Genomic DNA, 22500 nt, shown 5'->3' with positions numbered 1-22500 from the left:
ACGCAGCTTATTTGACGTCGCTCAGTTCTCCCCCCAAAAAAAAATAAATAAATAAATACAAATGCTACGGATCAACATTTTCCCTAGCACTTCTTCGTGACTAGCATCATATTCTAGTTTTTATAGCTCAGCATTCAAGATAGAGATGGGGAATTTTAGGCCAGGTTCGTGGAAAAGGGGTTTAGGTAGACTGGCAGAGGCATGCATTCTCGTTGTTTAAGAAAGCACCCTAACACCTTTTCCTAGGCGACTTATTTTGCTTAACACCTTACTATGTCAGTGTTACATAAATCTTTCAAGTATCGCCATACAGTGCATGGATAGTGAGCACAAGGATATTAACCAGCCATAACCAAAAATAAAGCGCCAAGGAAGAGGTGCTAGGGAGTCTCCTTACCCGACGAGAGTACAAGTATTATCCTGCAAGTCCTGACAAAGCATGCATGGTCGCTGCCTTTATCGTGTACTTGGCGATGCAGAATTTACCTTACACTTTTGAATGTTAAAAGTTAGTGTAAGTATGTAGCTGTTAACGGTATAATTTTAAAAAGTTAGTGTAAGTATATTGGTGTTAACGGTTTAATTTTAAAAAGTTAGTGTAAGTATGTTGGTGTTAACGGTATAATTTTAAAAAGTTAGTGTAAGTATATTGGTGTTAACGGTTTAATTTTAAAAAGTTAGTGTAAGTATGTTGGTGTTAACGGTATAATTTTAAAAAGTTAGTGTAAGTATATTGGTGTTAACGGTTTAATTTTAAAAAGTTAGTGTAAGTATGTTGGTGTTAACGGTATAATTTGAAAAAGTTAGTCTAAGTATATAGGTGTTAATGTTATAATTTTAAATAGTTAGTATATGTATGTTGGTGTTAACGGTATAATTTTAAAAAGTTAGTCTAAGTATATAGGTGTTAATGTTATAATTTTAAATAGTTAGTGTAAGTATGTTGGTGTTAACGTTATATAGCCTATGCCTGGATTACCTGTCTAAGAGGTTTGTGTGGTACTCGTATATATGTGTAAGTAACTGGTCTACAATCGTTAATTTTTAAAAATAACTTAGTTTGTTTAGAATGATGTTGGTTTGTTGCTGTTGTTGTTGTTTTGTTGTGCCATCCTTATCTGACCATCAACCCTGTCTAGTGCTGGTTGATTTTTTTTTTTTTTTTAATGCGAGGAAGAAGGAACCAAAGGCCATGAGCCCGCAATAACAGTTCCCTCCAAGAGAAAAACAAAATACAATAGAGAGCCGTACAGTCCAGTAATATATATTGTGTTTTTTCCACAGCCTATTAGTATTGAGCTTCGTAACTAATGGATTTTTTTTTTTTTTTTTTTAAGGCCACAGGACACTTAGGAATGTTAGCAATCTGTCTTAAGAGTAACTGAAGCAAAAAATGAAAAAAGTTCATCATCATCATCATCGTCATCGTCATCATCATCAATCATCATCGTCATCATCATCATCCAGACCTCCTTTCCCACGCTAGGGCAGGGTGAGAAGCAACATCCAGACAGCCTAAGTTTGTTCAGTGCATTGGGCCACGGTTCCATTCACTCATCATTCAAGCCCCCGGAATCCTGGCTGTATCTGATTCACCAAAAACATTCACCACATTTTGTAGCTTCACATAAATGTATCCAGTAGAGTAAAAAAAATGTTATGAATATTAAATAGAGTAAAGGCTTGATTTAACGTGCCTCGATAGACCTGATATTGGATGAAATGGACACTACGAAGCCACTGCGCTTCTGTCGGCTATAACAGTGTCCGTTAAATAAGGCCAAGTGGGTTGCACTACATGCACCTCATGAAGTGCAGTGACAAAGGTGTAAAAGTAACACAAAAAGATGAAATTATGGGTTGTTGGTGTAAATGGGTATAGTTTTCATTTTTAGTACTAGAATACGTTCCTTTACACATTTACTTTCAGACACATGCTTGAAATCCCACCTCAGGGAGAGACTGTCGGATTCAATGGATTTTTGGCTTGATCGGACCAGGCTTCCCTCCAGTTAGTGTGTTGTTCTGAGGTTTTGCTGTAGTGTAATATTTTCCCAGCCTATTAATATTAAACCGGATGGCTAATGGAGTTTTTTTTTCCACAGAGGGCACGGCACACTTGAGAGGCGGTGTTCGTGGCAGCCGGACGGTGCCAGCAGCCCCTCGGCACCTGGCACCAAGACCCCTCCATCCTCCCCTGGCCTGCCCCCTGCCACACCCACAGGAGTGACGGATGAGACCCCCGAGAACACCACTGCAAGATCCTCCAGTCGCTCCCCTCTGCCCAGTTACAGTAAGTCCTTATGTAGATGCCTGTACTCTCTTCACACTAACGTTATCATCATCGGGACCTCCTTTCCCACCTTAGGGCAGGGTGAGGAGTAGCAATGTCCAGACAGCCCAAATTTGCCCAATCCAGTGGGCCACACTTCCATTCACTCATCATTCAAGCCCCGGAATCCTGGCTTTATCGGATGGGCCAAAAACATTCACCACGTTCTGTAGCTTCACATAAACGTATCCGATTGAGTCAATCCGGACGCTGCCACGTTAAAAAGGGGTGCCAAATCCCTGATCATGCACTTCTTCTCACAACATTCATCCAACCAGCTCGATCTCCTGTCAGTTCCCTAGCCACACCGACTTCCAAACCTCTCTTCCTCACACATTCATCCATCATATCTCCCCACCTTCTCTTTGGTCTAAAATTGCTACCTTGTTATCTTAAATGTTGAATTTTTGCAGCAGATTAACACTAGAATTTGGTGCTACTGATGAAGAATTGCCAGGAAAAAGTCTCTAGGGTGGTTGTAGTTCTGCTTTCTGCCACTGAGTGAGGTGAAATAAGCAGCAAAAGGATGAAAATTTGGGCCAGGTTAGAGTAAACGGAGTATAGTGGTCTGGTGGTAGAGGTTGGAAAGTCTCTCTCTCTTTCTCTCTCTCAATCAGAATACAGTTAGCCTCTTGAATCAGGTGAGAAATTTTTGTCATTTATTCAGTTGTTTTTCCATCTGTTCCGTTATTGAAGAAAAAAAAAAATGCTACCATCAGATTATTTTTATTTCACTTAGGGTGGATCTCTGGTAATGAAGGTGTTAGCTGGTCATGGCTGTGTAATCCCTTCACTCCAGAATATGTCCCTTAAACGTGATGAAGTGGTCTTGAGAATGGAGTGATAAAGTAAGAAATAGCTGTATCACTAAATTATTTTTCAATATTTCCTCACTGCCTAGATTTGCCAGCCCCCCCTCAGCTTGTAGTAACGGTCAGTTGTATGGATAAATCTGTAGTATTTTGAATCGCGCTCCGTCTATATACTATAATGGGACTGCCAGTGAGCTACCTTTTGTGTCTTTGTTTTTTGAGAGGAGCATGTGGAGTGATGTGGAGGGACAGGTTGACAAATGAAGAAGTGAAGGAACGTTGTGGGGTAGATGTGGATGTGGTTGAAAAGATTAGGAGAAATACACTGAGGTGGTTTGGACATGTGGAGAGAATGGAGAATGAACGACTGACTAAGAGGGTGTATGTAGGTGAGGTGGAGGGAGGGAGAGGGAGGGGTAGACCGAGGATGAGGTGGAGGGACGGAGTTGAGAGGTATATAAGGGAGGAGGGGGTGAGTTGGGGGGAGGGTAGTCAAATGGTGGGTGACAGAGTGACTTGGAGGCGTTTTGTCTGCGGCCACCCTTTGCGGGATTAGGGCGTCGGGCTATAGATAGATAGATAGATAGATGTTACTCTGTTACTGATTGACTATGTATTTGAATGTATTTATTAATGTTAGTAAGGGACCGAGTTGCAAGCAAGCAGTTGAATTGCACTACTAGTTTTTTTTAGATATCTTTGATCATATTTTAACCACTCTTGATGAAAGGGTTGAGGGTCAGCTAAAAGGATTGACTTTGTGTGTGTGTGTGTGTGTGTGTGTGTGTGTGTGTGTGTGTGTGGAAAATAAGTCAGAGGTCAGGGTCACATAGCAAGGTCAGCTTAAACCATAAATTTAGGCCAGACTTTGCAGAAAGGTTGAGGGTAAGTCAAAAGTGAAGGATTTTTTTTTTTTTTTTAAGTCATAGGTCACAGGTCAAGGTCAGAATTTGTCACGATCTGTTGTGTTTGTGTGCGCTGGTTTGTCATCAGGTCCACATTCATAAAAAAATAAATTGCACATTAAAATTTCATGTTTAGCATACATATTAAATTTGATTTGCCAGTTCCCTAATTTTCCTTATCAGTTGTACAGAGAAAAGAGAACGAAATAATTTGAAACACATTCCCAGTATATAATAAGGACTGGCCGTATTGGTAATGTATCCTTTATCACCATATCGTTTCATATCATGTATAAAGGCACAACTTGCCTGTAGGCATCGGCCTTGGTCACCTAATGGCAGCTTTCCACACTGCTCTGTTTCTGTTGTTAATTTTACAGTAAACTTGACTAGGAACAAAAACTACATTTGAAAACGTTCTCTTGTTTCTCTAGCATTGTTTTGTGTATGATCCTCTAACTCAGTGTTCTTTGTGTGTGTGTGTGTGTGTGTGTGTGTGTATGTGTATATATACAATGTATACAGAGAGGGGACATTGGAGTACCTTTGGTGGGTTAGCATAATTTCGGGGTGTTTGGTCAGTTCCTTCTTCTTCTCCTTTCGGCTCTCCCCTTAGGGGCCGCCACAGCAGATCACCCGTCTTCATCTTACTGTCTTCTGCATCTTCTCTTACACCTACCACCTGCATTTCCTTCTTCACTACATCCATAAACCTTCTCTTTGGCCTTCCTCTCTTTCTCCTGCCTGGTAACTCCATTTCCAGCATCCTCCTCCTGACATACTCCTCATCCCTCCTCCTCACATGTCCAAATCATCTCATTTTACTTAATATCTTGACAAGCTCACACTTAACTAGGATACTACCTTGACTCTCTCTCCATCCCCACAGGAGCTTCTGATTTAACCCTTGAGAGGAACAGCGCTGCAAGGTCCTCAGGTCGGTCACCCCTGCCCAAGTACTCCTCGGCCGAAAGTCTCTCCTCCTTTGCCGAGTCTCTGGTCAGTCCAAGCGGCCCGTCTGCTTCATCGCTGGTGTCGGCCAAGAGTACCCCCTCACTGCACCAGAATGCATCATACTCTTGTTCAACCTCCACCCGGCATTCCACTGTGACATCTTCTCTACATGCCTCCAGGTATATAAAGACATGATGAGCCTTACCTGCCTCCAGAATAATGGTCGATGGTTATCATCGTGATCATCATTGTCGTTGCTGTTGTCATAGTTATCACCATCATCATCATCATTTTCATCATCATATTCATCACAATTCACGTATATTTATTTCGTTTATTAACTCAGAGCTGTGGTGATATCTTCCAAATGTTATTCTTTCTACCACCAGGTGCCTTAGTTTTGTCAGGGGGAATACTACTGTAGGTGTGAAGGGATTAATGGGGGGACTGCCTCTCCCCTATCGTAAGCTGCATGAAATCATCTGGGGATAAAATTTAAAAAAAAGGAAAGAAAAAAAATAGCCTTATAATTTAGTTGTCTTTGTTACAGTGCCTTTTTTTCTTGCTATTTTTTGTGCTATGTTTTGTAATTATCTATCTATCTATTTATCTATCTATTGCCAGATGCCATAATCTCATAAGGGGTGGCCATTTGACTTTGAGTTATTTGTTTTACGGGGAGGGGCACTAACCCTCCACCAACCCATCTGTTGACATGTAGGGAGCACGTATAGTTTGGTTATATGGTTACCACCCAGCGTTGTAAATGGTTATGGCCATAGTAAATGCACAAAAATTTGTTGTATAAGATCTCCATTGACACTTCCATACTTATAAAGATGATTTGCCATAGTCTCCCAACTTTTGAATATGAACCGTATGGAAGAAGTTGAGGTATTTTTGAACACATTTCTCTCTTAAATTGTTTACTGTACACCCATAGTCAAAAGTTGTATATCACTAACAGTCACAATTTAAACTTCAGCCACATGGGATTACATCAACAGAGTTTTGTAAGGAGAGGGATGAAAGGAGTAGGGATGGTGGGATGGGGAGTGAGAGGGGGGGAGTCAGATTCTTGGTCCTTGTTTGGCAAAGATTCATATTGTTGGTGGGAGCGAGACACATCATTTGACGGCCAGTGTAGCTGTGTATAAGTTGTTGTGGCCGAGTAATTGGTGATGTAATTACCATGTCGTTATCCCTGTGGTTAGGGGAGAAAGAACAAATACTTTCCACCTATTTCCTGTGTGTCGTAAAGTGCCTAGGCCTAAGAGGGTCAGGAGTCAAGGGCTGGAAGTCACTTGTTTATATTGGTGTAGGGATGTGGTAACCCCCCTGTGGTGTAACCTGCCATGTATAGTCAGTCACGCCTGGGGCATGTCTGTTACTTTCCTCCCTGATGTATCAATATCAGAGAGAATAATCTATGTGCAGAAAAACATACATACATACATACCTTGCATACATCCTACATGTTGGTACGTACATACATACATACATACATTCATACATACTTTACATACATACATACATACTTTACATACATACATACATACTTTACATACATACTGTATATTGGTTCTATGTGTTACAAAAGTATCTGTGCACAGGGGGTCCGATGCCTGCCGGAAAGATTCGAACAACAGCTGACATTATCAACGTATCATTGTGTATGAACAGTGTTTATGAAATTATAACATCTGCTATGTGTTTACAAGAGGATATTGCAAGTTGGCAATACATGACGCCTCCCGACATCAGGGCTACCAGCGTGTGGCAAGTCAGACACTAATATTTCAGTGACCTTTGTTATGTGGTCGCAGATGTTTGACTCATATTGTGCACCAGTACTTTTATGACCCATAGTACATACATACAAACATACATACATACATACATACAAACGTACATACATGGCTACACATGCTTGCAGTCAAGGACAAACGTAAACTTACTTTCCACTGCATCTACATAACACCTTTTCCCCTGATGTATCGTAGCATCTATGGGCAGAGAAACATACCAAGCCTGTCTCAGCTTTGTAATATTGAAAAGAGGAGCATGTATGGCCAGAGAGACATATGAGGCCATGTTCAGCTTAGGAATATTAACCAGGAAAGAAAAGTGAGAAGTGAAAGAGGTGAAATATTGGTGAACTTTTGTTCATTGTAAAGGCCGTGCAAAACTTTACTAACTTAATCACTGTACTGGCCAGGATTCAAATGCTTCACATACACAAACATTACACTTAACTAAAGAAAGGATCCCCACATTGCCTCTGGGAATTCAAGCTTGTATAGACCCCATTACACCTGTACTGTACACTCAGTCAAAAAACTATGTTTGCAACCATTGTCGTTACATTTTAAAACAGTGGATGAAAGGTATAACAATATTGTCCAGTAACAACTCATAGTTGTATATAGCAAGTAATGCTATCAGTATGACATGAAGAAAGATCTTTATGGAACATATAAAGTAAACTGCTCGTTCAGAAATATTCCCGTAAAGAAAAAACATGGTATTCAACAACACTGAATATGAAAACATTGATTACCTGTGTAAGATTGTTTTTTTTCATCAAGTGTACCTTCCAGTGAATGGTATGTGGCGAGATTGTAGCTATGTGGGACTTTCTGATGTTCCTTTCATATCGGATTCTTGTCCCCATCATCATCTGCCCACTCTGTGTGAGTGTGGGGGAGGGGTTAATAATGAGGCTGTGGCACTTTAGGTTAATACTTGATACAATTCTAACAGTGATTTCACAATTGTCTTTATTTCATTATCTGTATTATAAAAATCCAAAGTAGCACAGATATAATTGTTACTCTAGTACACGTTCATTGATAATTTTGGGGCCAATAAATATTCATACTTTGTGACTAGAAATGTCTGCCACAAAGCAGATGCAATGTTAGAATATTTTTACATCCATTTAAGTAGAATTATTGCCCTTGCCATGAACCTGAGATAGTGGTCAAATGGAGTTCGTTATAACTAGAGTACTGGTTGTTGTCACTGAGCTAATTTAACAGTTATGTAAAATATTTGTGGCATTTCCATATGTTGTGTCTTTGGTAGTGTTTTCTGTGGTATTTCCTGACTTTCACCATCGTCCTCTTGGCCATTGTAGGGGTGTGGGGGTCATAGCCAACTCTACCTTGTATGGCTGTTTTTTCGTATTGTATTTTTTCCCAGTAATAGGCTGGGTATAGTAACTGAATTTAGTACTTTTAGCTAAGTTATGATAATGATGAATGGTACATAATTGCATCATGAAATTACAGTGCTGTTTTTCTTTAAATTGAAGACTGTAATGGAAAGTGACTTGAAAACTACAGTTAAGTGTTTTTCATTAGCACACTAACTACTTCAGAGATGGATTACTTTTGTACTGTAATCTCATGGTCTTGAAAATAATTATGATGAGATGTATACAAGTTTAATGCCTTCAGTTATTTTGTTTTATGGCATATGTTTGTTACCTACAGGACAGTATATTCAACTTGGGGAAGATTTTTTATGCTGAACAGGTTAATGAAGGAAGTACTTAGTCCCTTCATTTTGAAAAGTATCTCCTGTCCTGATTAAAACCCTCTGAAGGTAGCAAAAATAAAGTGAAAAGTTGTGGTGTGGATGTGGATGTGATAGGAAGCGTTATGAGGAACACACTGAGGTGGTTTGGCCATGTGGAGAGGATGGAGGGTGAAAGACTGACGAAGAGAGTGTATGTGAGTGAGGTGGAGGGGGGAAGAGGGAGGGGGAGGCCGAGGATGAGATGGAGGGATGGGGTGGAGAGGTATATGAGAGAGGGGGGTGTGAGTTGGGAGCAGGGCAGTGAAATGGCGGGGGACAGGGCGATTTGTTTGTGGCCACCCCAAACGGGATTGAGGCGTCTGGCAATAGATAGATAGATAGACTTAAATGGAGTTCAGCGGTTAAGTTAAATATCACCTAAACCAGAATGTGTACCCACAACATCACCCTGTTGCTATAAACCTCATCCTTTAGCCACAAAAAATCATCCTGTAGCCACAAACATCATCACGTAGCTATAAACATCATCTTGTGGCTATGGACATCATCCAGCAACAAGCATCATCGTAACCAATAGTCCCACATTGACATACGATGGGGAGGTGAAAACAAAGCACACTGATCATTTGTTGAACATGAGTTAGAGGAGAAGGTAAACTCTATCTATCTATATATTGCCAGATGCCATAATCCCTTAAGGGGTGGCCATTTGACTTTGAGTTATTTGTTTTAAGGGGAGGAGCACTAACCCTCCACCAACCCACTTGTTCACACGTAGGGAGCACGTATGGTTTGGTTATATGGTTACCACCCAGCGTTGTAAATGGTTTCTTGGCTTACAGGAAACCATTTGGCTTGTCACTCAATGTAAAGCCACCTGTAAAGGAAAGAAAAGCAATAAGAAGTGACAGGAAAGATGCGAGAAATAGGAAGAGAGGAGGGCAGGCACAGAAAAAGAAGGTAATGCTTATGTATATTCTCTCATCCATCATGTGTCATAGGATATTTGATTTTTTGTTTTGCAACACCAGTGCTAGGCAGTGGGGATGCCTGTTTAGTTACCTTATATAACACAGGAGAGTATGTAAGTAGTATGGCCTCCCCTGTGTCAAAGCATTGTCCTCTCAATAGTGTATACCCAGGTCTGAACTCATGTCAGTTGAGGAAGCTCCCTAACACCATTTCCTAAGCAATTAATTTAACTTGTTACAACTTGTGTTACACCTTTCTCTCCTATTCTGTGTTACGTAAATCCCTCTGATGTCACTATAGTCTGGATGAATAACGTACAAAAGGATATTAACCAGCCATATCTAATAATAAATTGCTAAGGAAGAGGTGTTAGGGATTTTCCTCAACAAGCAAGAATGCCAGCCTGAGAGACAAAAGTTAGCCAACTGTTCCACTGCATCTGCTTGACACATAGGTCTTGTGTGCCACTTTCCTCCCTGGCACATCATATCAAGGAGAATCATCTGTGGGTAAAGAGAACCAAGTGTCTCTTATTTTATATTAGCCAGCAGAGGGATGTGAGAAATAGAAGAGGTGAAATTGCATATTATACGATTTTTTGCCCCCAGTTCATCCTTTTGTAATGATGTTCTGTACTGTACCTGTATACATATATATACTACAAAGCTAAATGTTGCATCAATCTGTGCCTGTGTAAGGTAATTTACCTTCCATAAGTCATTGTTTTATAACCAGTAAATTTTGCCTCATATTAGGCTTGCAGCTTGGCCTGTACAGACTTTCATTGTCCCTCTTGTTAGGGCTGCAGCTTAGCAAGGGTTAAATAATAGTGATGATTATGTTAATAAAGAAGTTGATTATGGTACTGATATTGTTTTAAGTAATGGGGGTGACTAACGAGATGCTTTTTCTTTCAGGTCCACCCCCAACCTGGATGACAGTGATGATGGCGGCAGCATGGTGACCAAGTCGTCCATGTACTCTTACCTCCACGGGGCAGAGTCCTCCGCCAAGAAGGGTGGTGGGCCGGGCGGGACGGGAGTGGTGCAGGGGAGGTATTGGGATGCCAGTATGGGGGCTGACAGTACCCCCGACAGGGAGGATTACGCCCATCATCTCCGGTCCTCCTCTTACCAGCTGCTCCACTCCCGCCAGCTCTCGGCACTTAGTTCGGGATCGGCAGGATCATTTCATAGTCGCCAACACTCCAATGCCTCGAACTACAGTGAGCCCGATGACCTTAGTCCCAGAGCAGACCACAGTCATCACTCCCACCATCATGGAATGGACCGGGCCCGATTTTTCTCCTATGATAACCTTGGGCCGGAAGGTCACAAGTACCACGGGAGTTGGAACATATCTGAGCCTGACTTGACACTAGCACCTCCACCTTACTCCCCTCCCGGCCCAGGCTATCAGCAGCACCAACAGGCTCCAGTTTCACCGACAGCCACAACGCCTGGTCAATCTCTAACTTCTGTGCAACATTCGCCTACCTTTAGTTCATCATCTGGCCGCCATCCCTCATCCCCGCCCCCTCCTCCTGTCCGTGATGCTTCTAGTCTAAAATATATCAAATATGGCCCAGGGCATGAGAAGTACCCCTCGTGGCCAGTGCCGGCAGCAAGTCATGAACCCTCCTCACATGAAATTAATGTGCCTGGCCTTGCAGACCCACAGTCCCAGTCATCTGCCCCACAGGGTTCTCATCGGTCTAAATCTTGGACGGAGCAGTCAGAGTATCCTAAAGAGAAGGTGGCGGGGTATGCTCGGCCTTACAATAAGAAACCTGTCAACCAGTCTTTCCAGAGACAACTCAAGACTGTTATGGAAAGGTCAGAAAAAATCCCCAAGGAAGTTTTTCACAGTAGTCTCAGAGATGACATATTCTCAGGCTCAAATTACTCCTTCTCAGACTCATACTACAAGCCAAGCAGTGCCTACTACCCGCTGTATGACCGTGATGGCCGACCGCTAGATGACAAGGACTATCGGATCCCCTCGCCTCCTGAACGTGATATTAACATGGGTGAAGCCTCGCTGGGACAGGTGACGGCAGCTCAGCTAGAGGAGTATGTCCGTCAATATGAGGAATTTGGATATGCTGACTTAATAGGGACGACGCCTTTGCTGGACCAGTTGCGTCGAGAGTCTGTGATGTGGGATGGGAGCTCAGAAAGGGACTCGGGTAGGGGAGAGAGTGAGAGTGTTGCTGACAGTGCCCGCTACAGCAATGGCAGGGAAAGCGTCACAACGGTAGTCACCAATTCCTCATCAGCTTCATCTTCAGAAACACTCAAGTGGCATGGCTCTCTGTCCGATATCTCTGTTATGTCTGGTCATTCACGGGATCCAAGGTCCGATCACAATATTGTGCACAGCTCACGGGTGCAGGCACCGCAGCGTCACAACAGCGAGTCGGTTCTTTATTATGGTGCTGAGGGTCGGGGGAAACCACCACATGGAAAGCTGGGTCACGAATCACGAGATCACAGGGATGTGAGGCGCTCCATCAGGGATACTGAGTCAGGGTATCCACGGTTACGGGAGGGTAAATGGAATAGGGAAGTAGAGAGAAATAATGAAATGAATAACCTCAAGAAATTCCCTTCCTATTCCTACACACAGCCCCTCTCTCAGATCACAGAAGCCCCAACAGCAGAAATGAGAGAGACCCCGAAGTCTTCTAGTAGCAGATCTCCACAGAGCCCAACCATAGACTTCAGCAAGCCTCCATCAGTAGCTGAGAGAATCCACGAGCTAGAGAGACAGTCCCGTACAGCTGGTTCGGAAGTTGTATCCCGCTGGCCTCGTGACAACAGTGGCTCTAGGGAGAGAGATCTAAGAGATCCACTTGATCGCCGAGAATCGCAGGAGTTCAGAAGACCCCTTGATGAAACCACAGCTCTTGAACTTCGTGATCCTGGGGAAAAACTTGAGGCACGGATGTCAAATGAACATTGGGAGGTTAGTGAGACAAGAACACACCAGAGAAGAGGTTCAAGGGATCGGGAGTTAAGGCTCGATTTCTCAAGAACCGAAAGAAAGGGAGATGGAAGCATAGACACTTTACGGTCTCCTTCAAGTTCTGGATCAGCATCTTGGTCACCAGTACAGAGGGAGGTGGATGGTAGACCTTTTGTCCATGAAAACTTCCAGAACATTATGAACACTTTTACTGAAGTGGATAGAGTTGAGAGAATTGACCGACATGATAGAACTAATAGTGTTTCGTATTCGTACTTGGATCCGGAAAAGAGAAGGAAGGTGTCAGATGCTACCCTCAAGAGCATCCAAAAGCAGGCAGTGATGTCATTCTATGAGCGTCACGCAGGGAAGAACATGGGCGGTGCATCCATCAGTGATCTCAGCTCGGCCAGCAGTCAGTCCAGCCTCATATCATCACAGTCGGCCCCAGAAACCTCACAGGGGAAGTGGACCAACTCGACCCACACCTCAGGCACCCAGAATCTCAGGACAGACAAGTCTGGTCGGGCCGGCAAGGGTCTGGCTCGTCTCGGTCGTGTCCCAGAGAGCGACGGGGATGACCCACCACACCGATCAGGTCGAAGACGCTCCACCAGCGGTCGAGACTCCGGGAGCGAAGCGACACCCGAGGACAACTCCAGGGGTGGATCACGGCGCTCCTCCCTTGCTTCTGATGTGGCATCCTCAAGAGGGGATGAACCACCGGCTCTGCCACAGAAGCCTGGGCAGCATGGACAGCAGGAGGTGAGTACTGTATTACACTTCCGTCATAGTAAGTCCTTGTTGTATGTCACCCTCTGTGAAATTCTGTTTTGCTATTAAGTCTGTAGTACTTGAGAGAAAAAAATGCTTGTTGAAGATTCATTGCTACTTATAAAGCTGACTTTAAAGATTCTTCAAGTTTACATTGCCAGTCATATGGAAACTGCTGTGATATTTTGGAATGCTTACATAATATTAACAGGGACTGACTATATTTTATTGTCATGTACACAGTGCTATATGTTCATATTTGTTATTATTATTTTTAAATTTAGTACAGTGTATCAGAGTTGGAGTGGGAAATTGGTGTTGATATCTCCGTGATAGTTCAGTATGAAAATGGAAGTGATAGCCAGAGGAACAACAGCATGTACTAAATGTAATAGATGTGTGTAGGCATAATACAGAACACTCTTGCTTAAAATGGGCATTGTGGTCAGATTTTGAGTTTTCTTTTTACAGGTATTGGGTATGGTGTTGTTGCTATCCACACTGTTGCACATCAGGTTACTAATAAGGTTCACCTGAGCAAGTTAGGATGTGTTGGCAGGCTTGTGCTTTAATAGTGAATCACTCACTGCAACTGTCTGCCTTATTTGGGGTACATCTAGTTAGTATGTGGTTGTGGAATAGCTTGCCTGAGATCAGTGTCCCCTTCTTTGGTTGGCTTTAAGCGCAGAGAGAATTGTGTACTGTTGTCTGGCTTTAGTCTTTTGTCATCTTGTTTGCTGTTTTTCTTCTGTTAGTCATTTGTGATGTACTGCTTGTGCACAGTTCTGGCTTTTGGATGTAATGGTTTAAACAAATAAAGAAATAAACAAAGGTCCGCAGGTGCAAGTCACAGCCGAGAGGGGAGTGTTTAACCACTTCCAGTTTAGAGCCAGGGAGTCTTATTTATGGCAGGCTGTTTGCTGTGCTGACACATGGAGATGCGTCAGGGATGTTTATGGTGGATCAGTAAAAGTTGTGACGTGTGATTGCTGCTGGTTTTTGGCCTTTACAGAATAACCTTGAACCCTGTTGTTTTGAGGACAGAAAAGGGATAGTGTTTGTTTTAATGCAGTTTCATTTTCTTTGGGTACATATGTATATTTCAGGTGGTTAGAAGGTGGTTTCTTCATATTCTGAGCACTAGTTTTTTTATTTATCTTGCCAAGTCGCACTTCTTGTGAGTGTGCTGCTGCTTTTTTTGGTATTATTATTGTGTTTTATCTATCTATCTATTGCCAGACTCCTCAATCCCGTTTGGGGTGGCCACAAACAAATCGCCTCCAAATCGCCCTGTCCCCTGCCATTTCACTGCCCTGCTCCCAACTCACACCCCCCTCTCTCATATACCTCTCCACCCCATCCCTCCATCTCATCCTCGGCCTCCCTCTTCCCCCCTCCACCTCACTCACATACACTCTCTTCGTCAGTCTTTCACCCTCCATATGTTCATATTTTAACAAGTGGTTGCACCGTTTGTACCAGCAGTTGGCAGCTCTGAGGTATATTCTGTATGGTTATTGCCAAACTGAGAACAAAGGATGTGTCAGTTGCTGCTACTACACTGTTTTGATTGAATGTCAGGAGCAGTCTTAATACCGCTTGTTTGTGGATATAAAAAGAGTTCTGAAGAAAATTGGTGGCTGCCAGTGGTGTAATGCTGTGCTGTCTGTTTCTGAAGCAGATCTTGACACACTCCAACCAGACTGTGAACATTTAACACCCTTCCAAAGTATTTTGAAAATACGGTATACTGTATTTTTGCAAAAATGGCAGATATACTTTTGAAGAAATAGAAATGTGTGGATCAACTTCTTTCACCTGGTGGCTTCCTTCTTAGACCCAGATCCCAGCCAACTTAAAAGGGCAACTAGGCAGCCTGGCACTTCTTTACCTCTTGTGTATATCTGTATGGATCATAAATATTCTTATGCACAATATTTGTCTACCATGTTAATTAAAAGAAAATATGTAAAAAGCAGATGAGAGATTAATGCACTGTAAATGGCAAAATAAATGACTGACATTGAGAAGGCCCTCCCTCCATGCAAGGGATCTCTGTATGCAGCATGTGTTAGGAGTGTAATGCTGTATGGTAGTGAGACCTTGGCAGTAAAGGAAGAGGATATTTGCAGGCTCAAACGTACAGAAACGACAATAATAGGGGGATGTGTAGTGCATCCCTGAGTGCGAGGCTTGGGGGGGGACTAGGTTTACGATGGAAGAGTTGAGAGGTAGGATGGGACTGGAGTGTATTCGTGTTGTGATGAAAGGTAGATTGAGATGGTTTGGGCATGTGGAGAGGATGGGGGATAATTGGGTCCAATCAATCAATCAATCATTTCCTGTGGCACCCTCGGGGATTCATAGGGCCTCGATGAACTCACACCACCACATCCTATCTTGTGCTAACTCCTCAAGATCTCCCCAACACTCATCTCCAGCTTCCCGTCTCATTGTCCTCACCCATGTCTCTTTTGGCCTTCCTCTACCTCTCCTACCAAGTGCCACCCACCCTGGTGTACCTCGTACTATTCCCTGTCTCCTATACACATGTCCTAGCCACTTCCATCGTGAGAATCTAACATATTCATCGATCGGCTGCACTCCCGTTATTTCTCTAATTCTACTATTTGGTATCCTTTCCCACCACTTAACTCCTAATATTCTTCTAAGTGCTTTATTTTCAAACACCAAGAATTTATTTTCCATAGTCACTGTGCTGTACCAAGACTCGTGTCCATAAATTAAGATACTCCTAACCATTACCTTATAAAGTTTGATTTTTGTATGCACAGAGAAATTGTTATTATTCCAAATATTTTTAAGCATTCCCATTGCCTGATTAGCCTTCTTTAACCTTTCCTCGAATTCAAAGTTCAAAGAACCATCCTTGGCTAAATAAGTACCTAAATATTTAAACCTATCATCTTGCTTTACAACCATACCTCCAATTACACATTCCTGCGCATTTTCCATATTCATATTGATTATTTCAGTTTTTCCACAATTAATAACCAAACCCACCTTGCGACCTTCACTCACCAAACAGTCCAACACTCTCTGCATCTCTTCTGGCCCATCACAAATCAAAACTATATCATCTGCATAATCTAAATCCAAAAGTTTCCTGTTCTCTCCCCAAAGTATACCTGCACCGGTTTCTGTTCCAACGCGTTTCATAATGTAATCAATGACCAATATAAATAGTAAAGGCGATAGAACACCACCTTGAATTACTCCGGACTTGACTTCAAACGAATCACTCAGACAACCATCAACCATCACTTAACAAAATGTGTCCTCATGCATGTTCATAATGACCCTCACAAACTCCTCTGGTATTCCATAATGTCTCATGATCTTCCCTATAGTCTCTCTCGAAACACTATCAAAAGCCTTTTCAAAATCAACAAAACAAAGACTTAACGGTACTCTCATTTCATTAACTTGCTGCATCAAATGCCTAACTATAAAGATCTGATCATTGCAACCACGTCCCTTTCTAAAACCAGCCTGTTCATCCCTCAGAATACCCTCAACCACCGGCTCCAACCTATTTAACAACACTCTACTGAAAACTTTCAAAGCTATCGGTGACAAAGAGATTCCCCTCCAATTACCACATTCACTCAGGTCTCCCTTCTTCGGAACTTTAACAATTACACCATTCTTCCAAACTGATGGTAGTAACCCCGTCACCCATATCTTATTGAATAGCTTGGTCAAGATCATTATTAATCTATCCCCCTCCACTTTAAACATTTCCGGAAATAAACCATCCTCCCCTGGTGCCTTATTATTCTTTAACTGTTTTACTGCTTTCTCCACTTCTGCAAGCCTCAACTCTCCTGTTTCTATATTTAAATCTTCCTGAGCAGACGGTATATCCTCTTCTGGTGGTATTGGTCTATTAAGAACTGTCTCAAAATGCTCTTTCCATCTGTTTTTAATATCTCCATCTTTGGTCAATAAATTTCCTTCCGTCTCTAACTGGTATTTCCTTGCGTTTACCTGCATTACCACTCAGTTCTCTAATCGATTCATATGCTATTCTTTGACTCTGTCCATCATTTTTGTTTATTAAGATTTCAGTCTCTGCAACCTTTTCATCCACACATCTTCTTTTATCTCTCCTAGCTAACCTTCTTACTTCTGAATTCAAACTCCAGTACGCAGCTCTTGCTAATTCAATCTCTTGTTCATCAGAAGGTGATAAATTTTGATATTATGGGTAGGGTTGCGAGAGGTAGACCAAAAAATACCAGGGACGAGGTCATTGAGTGTGACCTCAGGGATAAGGGACTGCATAGGGAAGCTGCCAGAGATTGAGCAGCGTGGAGAGCTGCCATCAGGTGACCAAGGCCGATGCATGCAAGCATGGTGGAGCCTTTACGAAGTGATACAAAATGATGTTCTACAAAATGAAAGCCAACAAGGAGTTACAGTCTCCTGGTGCCATCACCATCACATTTAACTCTGATACTGAATCCCTTCATAGGACCTCACTTGAAAAAATAGAGCTGGCAAAGTCAAGAACTGTGAAAGATGAGAGCCTACCATGCTGAACTCACTTGGATTTTTAAGATCCCCATTACAGGGTGTTTAAATTCAGGGCTGTCAGATATAATGACCAGATGATTTTAGTGAGGCATAGGGGAGACCTGTTGGTATCGTATCGTATCATATTCTTTATAATGGACATGATATGCTTGCCCTGCTTCAGCCATGCTCACCTGATGGCGGCGTTCCACGTGGCATGATCTCTGGCAGCCTCCCAGTTCAGTGCCTTACCCCTGAGGTCACACTTTATGATCTCATCCCAGATCTTTTTCAGTCTGCCTCTCGCAACCCCACCCCTGACGTTCACACTTCTCACTCGCTAACTTGTGGTAATGGCCTCAGGTGTCTAGGTAAATATGCAGGTGTGTGGTGCCTGGAACTGTTATATCCTAGGCTATGGGTAAATGAACTTAGGCAGACGTTTGAGGATGGAGGTTATAAATTATGTGCTGTAGTGATTGTATTTTTCACCCTATTTAACTGGGTCGCTCACAGCTTAGATGATCTGGTGTGGCTGGCTGAAATTTGGTGAAAGTTGTGAGGTAGGAATGAGACTCCTTGGTTACTAGCAATACAGAGAGAGAGAGAGAAATGTGATGTAGTATTAATAGCAATGTCTTAAGTTTGTATTGCATCCCTTTCGGACGCTTCCTAACACCTTTCCTTAGTGATTTATGTCAGGGTATGGTCGATTAATTTAATGTATGTTATTTATGCACAGAAGAGGATTAGCAAAGTGTAATAAGCGAAATAAATCACTTAGGAAGAAGTGTTAGGGAGCTTGCTGAAGAGACGAGAATGTGGCCCTGAGTGTATGGGAGACTGTTGAGTGTGTTATGAGTGTTTGAATTGGGTGCAGCATATTAGGGTTTGATAAGGGTGCCTAGTGGTTTAGTGGGTCAGGCTCTGTTACTGGAGGGTTTATAAGGGTTTACACAAGGTAGATAGATAGATAGATACTTAGATAGATATTGATAGATAATGCCACTCAGAAGGGAGCAACTGGTCACTGTTTGAACTTTAGGACTATGTAGCCTGCCGGTAAAGGATAACGTTGTGTGTGTGTGTGTGTGTGTGTGTGATACTAATTTTCACGAGTAAAAGTGAATTTGTGCTGACTCGTGTGTGTGTGTGTGTGTGTGTGTGTGTGTGTGTGTGTGTGTGTGTGTGTGTGTGTGTGTGTGTGTGTGTGTGTTATACTAATTTTCACGAGTAAAAGTGAATTTGTGCTGACTCGTGTGTGTGTGTGTGTGTGTGTGTGTGTGTGTGTGTGTGTGTGTGTGTTATACTAATTTTCACGAGTAAAAGTGAATTTGTGCTGACTCGTGTGTGTGTGTGTGTGTGTGTGTGTGTGTGTGTGTGACGGGTTATACTAATTTGCACAGGAGTAAAAGTAAGTGTGTAAACTTTTAGACCTTAGTGTGTGTGTGTGTGTGTGTGTGTGTGTGTGTGTGTGTGTGTGTGCATCATTTTAGCAACCTTGGAGGAGTTCCTTAACCCCTTCTTCCTCACCAGCCCTCCTTCGTGTTTCTGACCCTCCTTGCTATTGCTTTCTCACTCCAAGTCAGTCTCTGTGATGGAAGGATTTGATTATTTTTATTGTTACTGAGACACATTATAATTATTATTATTATTATTATATTATTATTATTATTATTATTATTATTCCTACTACTACTACTACTGCTGCTATTAATAATAATAATAATAATAATAATTATTGTTATTATTATTATTATTATTATTATTATTATTCCTACTACTACTACTACTGCTACTGCTACTACTACTACTACTACTACTACTACTACTTTTATTATTATCATTATCATTATTATTATTATTATTATTATTATTATTATTATTGGGAAATCATCATTGCCATCATCATTATCATCATCATCATCATCATCGGGAGCATCATGATTGTCATCACAAATCCATCATCATCATCATCATCATAAATGTGTGTGTGCGTGTGTGTGTGTGTGTGTGTGTGTGAGAGAGAGAGAGAGAGAGAGAGAGAGAGAGAGAGAGAGAGAGAGATTATAGGTATGCTCTCACTGTCTCCAACTCCCAGGAAATGCCTTTTGAATCTCACACACACACACACACACACACACACACACACACACACACACACACACACACACACACACACACACACACACACACACATACACACACACACACACACACCAAAATTTTACACACAATTTTACTCCTGTGCAATTTAGTATATTTAACCCTTACACACACACACACACACACACACACACACACACACACACACACACACACACACACACACACACACACACACACACAGAGGGGGGGGTATGCCAGAGAAAGTGGGATTACGGAACACAAGTTGGGTCACCTTGAGTGTACTGTACAATATCCAGTGTGTGTGTGTGTGTGTGTGTGTGTGTAAGGGTTATATAATACTAATCTGCACAGGAGTGAAACTGTAAACTTATAAATTTGCGTGTGTGTGTGTGTGTGTGTGAGAGAGAGAGAGAGAGAGAGAGGAGGTATAGAGTGAGATGGGGGAAGAGAGAGAGAGAGAGAGAGAGAGAGAGAGAGAGAGAGGAGGTATAGAGTGAGATGGGGGAAGAGAGAGAGAGAGAGAGAGAGAAAGAGAGAGTGAAGATGAGGGCTGAAATACATCCCTCATTAACCCCATCATTACGAAATCCTTTACTACACTAAATAAAATCGTAAGACATTAGTAAGAAGAAAAAGAATAAAAAAAATAATTGGTTGAAGGAAATTATCACTTTACTCAAACTTGGCCTAACATTGCCATCCCTCCATCTTGAATTCTGAGTTGCAACAGCAGATTAGCACTAGAATATGATGCCTGTCACGAAGAAGTGCTATGGAAGGGATGTAGCGCCGTAGCACTGTCTTTTTCTGTCACTGAGCTACGTGAAATAAGCTGCAAAAGGACAAGATGCTAGTCACGAAGAAGTGCTATGGGAAGGATGTAGAGCCGTAGTATTGTCTTTTTCTGCCACTGAGCTACGTGAAATAAGCTGCAAAAGGACAAGATGCTAGTCACGAAGAAGTGCTATGGGAAGGATGTAGAGCCGTAGTATTGTCTTTTTCTGCCACTGAGCTACGTGAAATAAGCTGCAAAAGGACAAGATGCTAGTCACGAAGAAGTGCTATGGGAAGGATGTAGAGCCGTAGTATTGTCTTTTTCTGCCACTGAGCTACGTGAAATAAGCTGCAAAAGGACGAGAATCTGGGCCAAGTTAAGGTGAAAGGAGTATAGGAAGAATGGATTAGTGTGAGCCAGTGTGACCTTCATATTGTAGGCGAAGGGTTATATTAGGGTGATTGGCCTCAGATGACTGTGTGTGTGTGTGTGTGTGTGTGTGTGTGTGAAGGGGATGGGTTTGTGGGTGGATACTTGTGTGTGTGTGTGTGTGTGGAGGGGGTGGAGGGGTGGATGTCTGTTTGTGTGGAAGGTGTGTGTGTGTGTGTGTGTGTGTGTGTGTGTGTGTGTGTGTGTGTGTGTGTGTGTGTGTGTGTGTGTGTGACCACCTTCCCATCCAGTAAACCACTACGTTAAAAAGGAAATATTTAAGTGCGTAGGTGGTGGGGAGGAAGGAAGGAAGGAAGGGTGTAAGCTTGGCAGAGAGAGAGAGAGAGAGAGGGGGGGGAGGGAGCTAAGAGTGGAGCATGTGTGAGAGAAAGAAGTGTGGCAGTAGTGGTGGTGGGAGGAGGGCGTGTGCTAGCTGACAGTGAGAAGGGAGGTGAAGTGAGACGAGTTAAAAGGAAGAAGAAAATGAAAAGATGAATTGAGAAAGACAGAAAAACGAGAAATATATATAAAGAAAACATTATATATAGATTTTTTTTTGGCAGTGATGACTAGGCGTGTACTAGCTCACAAGTGGGAAAGTGGGAGAGAAGAATTAAGAAAAACAAAGAGGGGAGAGAAGAATGAACGGGAGGAGACAGACAATGGAAGGATGACGAAGATGGGGCAGGAGGTGAAGTGAGAAGGCAGTGGATTTGGAGAGAGAGGCGCGTGCTACTGTCAAACTCCCATCATTATCCCTTGACACGTGGCTCCTGTACCTTACTGGCTGCCTTGTTGATAAGATTGAGGCTCCTAGAGATAAGATTCAGGTCTCCAGAGATAAGATTCAAGCCTCCAGAGATAAGATTCAAGCCTTCAGAGATAAGATTCAGACTTGTGGAGATAAGAGTCAGGCTCCTAGATAAGATTCAGGCCTCTAGGGATAAGATTCAAGCCTCCAGAGATAAGAATCAGGCCTTCAGAGATAAGATTCAGATTCGTAGAGATAAGATTCAGGCCTCCAGATATAAGAATCGGGCTCCTGTATCTCACAAGCATCCTACGAAACTCCTCTGTGGCCTTATAACTCATGTAAACAAAGATGGAGAACTGGTCTGTGTTTATTGGCGTGATGCTGCTGCTCTACATGCTGTGTGAGCTGTCCCTGTACTGCCTCCTTGTCTTCATGAACGAGTAGATTGAACGAGCAGAAGATTCGTCAGGCCAGTAGGTCTGAGTGGAGAAAGTTGAGAGGAGGAAGAGAAATAAGAAAACACCCGATCATATTATTGTCTATGGTTGAGTGAGAGAAAAAGAAAATAAAGTCAGTGCTAATAGGTCTAAGTGGAGAAAGTTGAGAGATGAAGA

General features: G+C 42.4%; 1 protein-coding gene across 1 annotated transcript in view; it reads left to right on the top strand.

Moving 5' to 3' along the window:
- LOC145396166 (uncharacterized) overlaps nucleotides 1-22290 on the top strand; it is a 124938-nt gene extending 102648 nt beyond the window's left edge. Inside the window, exons 3-6 of the mRNA XM_080269608.1 lie at nucleotides 2106-2293; nucleotides 4939-5182; nucleotides 10436-13250; nucleotides 21973-22290. Of these exons, the coding sequence (XP_080125734.1) occupies nucleotides 2106-2293; nucleotides 4939-5182; nucleotides 10436-13250; nucleotides 21973-22290 (3565 nt within the window). The remainder of the gene's footprint in view (nucleotides 1-2105; nucleotides 2294-4938; nucleotides 5183-10435; nucleotides 13251-21972) is intronic.
- The last annotated feature ends 210 nt before the right edge of the window (nucleotides 22291-22500 follow it).

The sequence above is a fragment of the Coenobita brevimanus genome, chromosome 35, assembly GCF_032717465.1.
Source record: "Coenobita brevimanus isolate Jiangsu-jjx chromosome 35, ASM3271746v2, whole genome shotgun sequence".
In the NCBI taxonomy this organism is placed as follows: Eukaryota; Metazoa; Arthropoda; class Malacostraca; order Decapoda; family Coenobitidae; genus Coenobita; species Coenobita brevimanus.
This window is presented reverse-complemented; position numbering and strand designations above follow the sequence as displayed.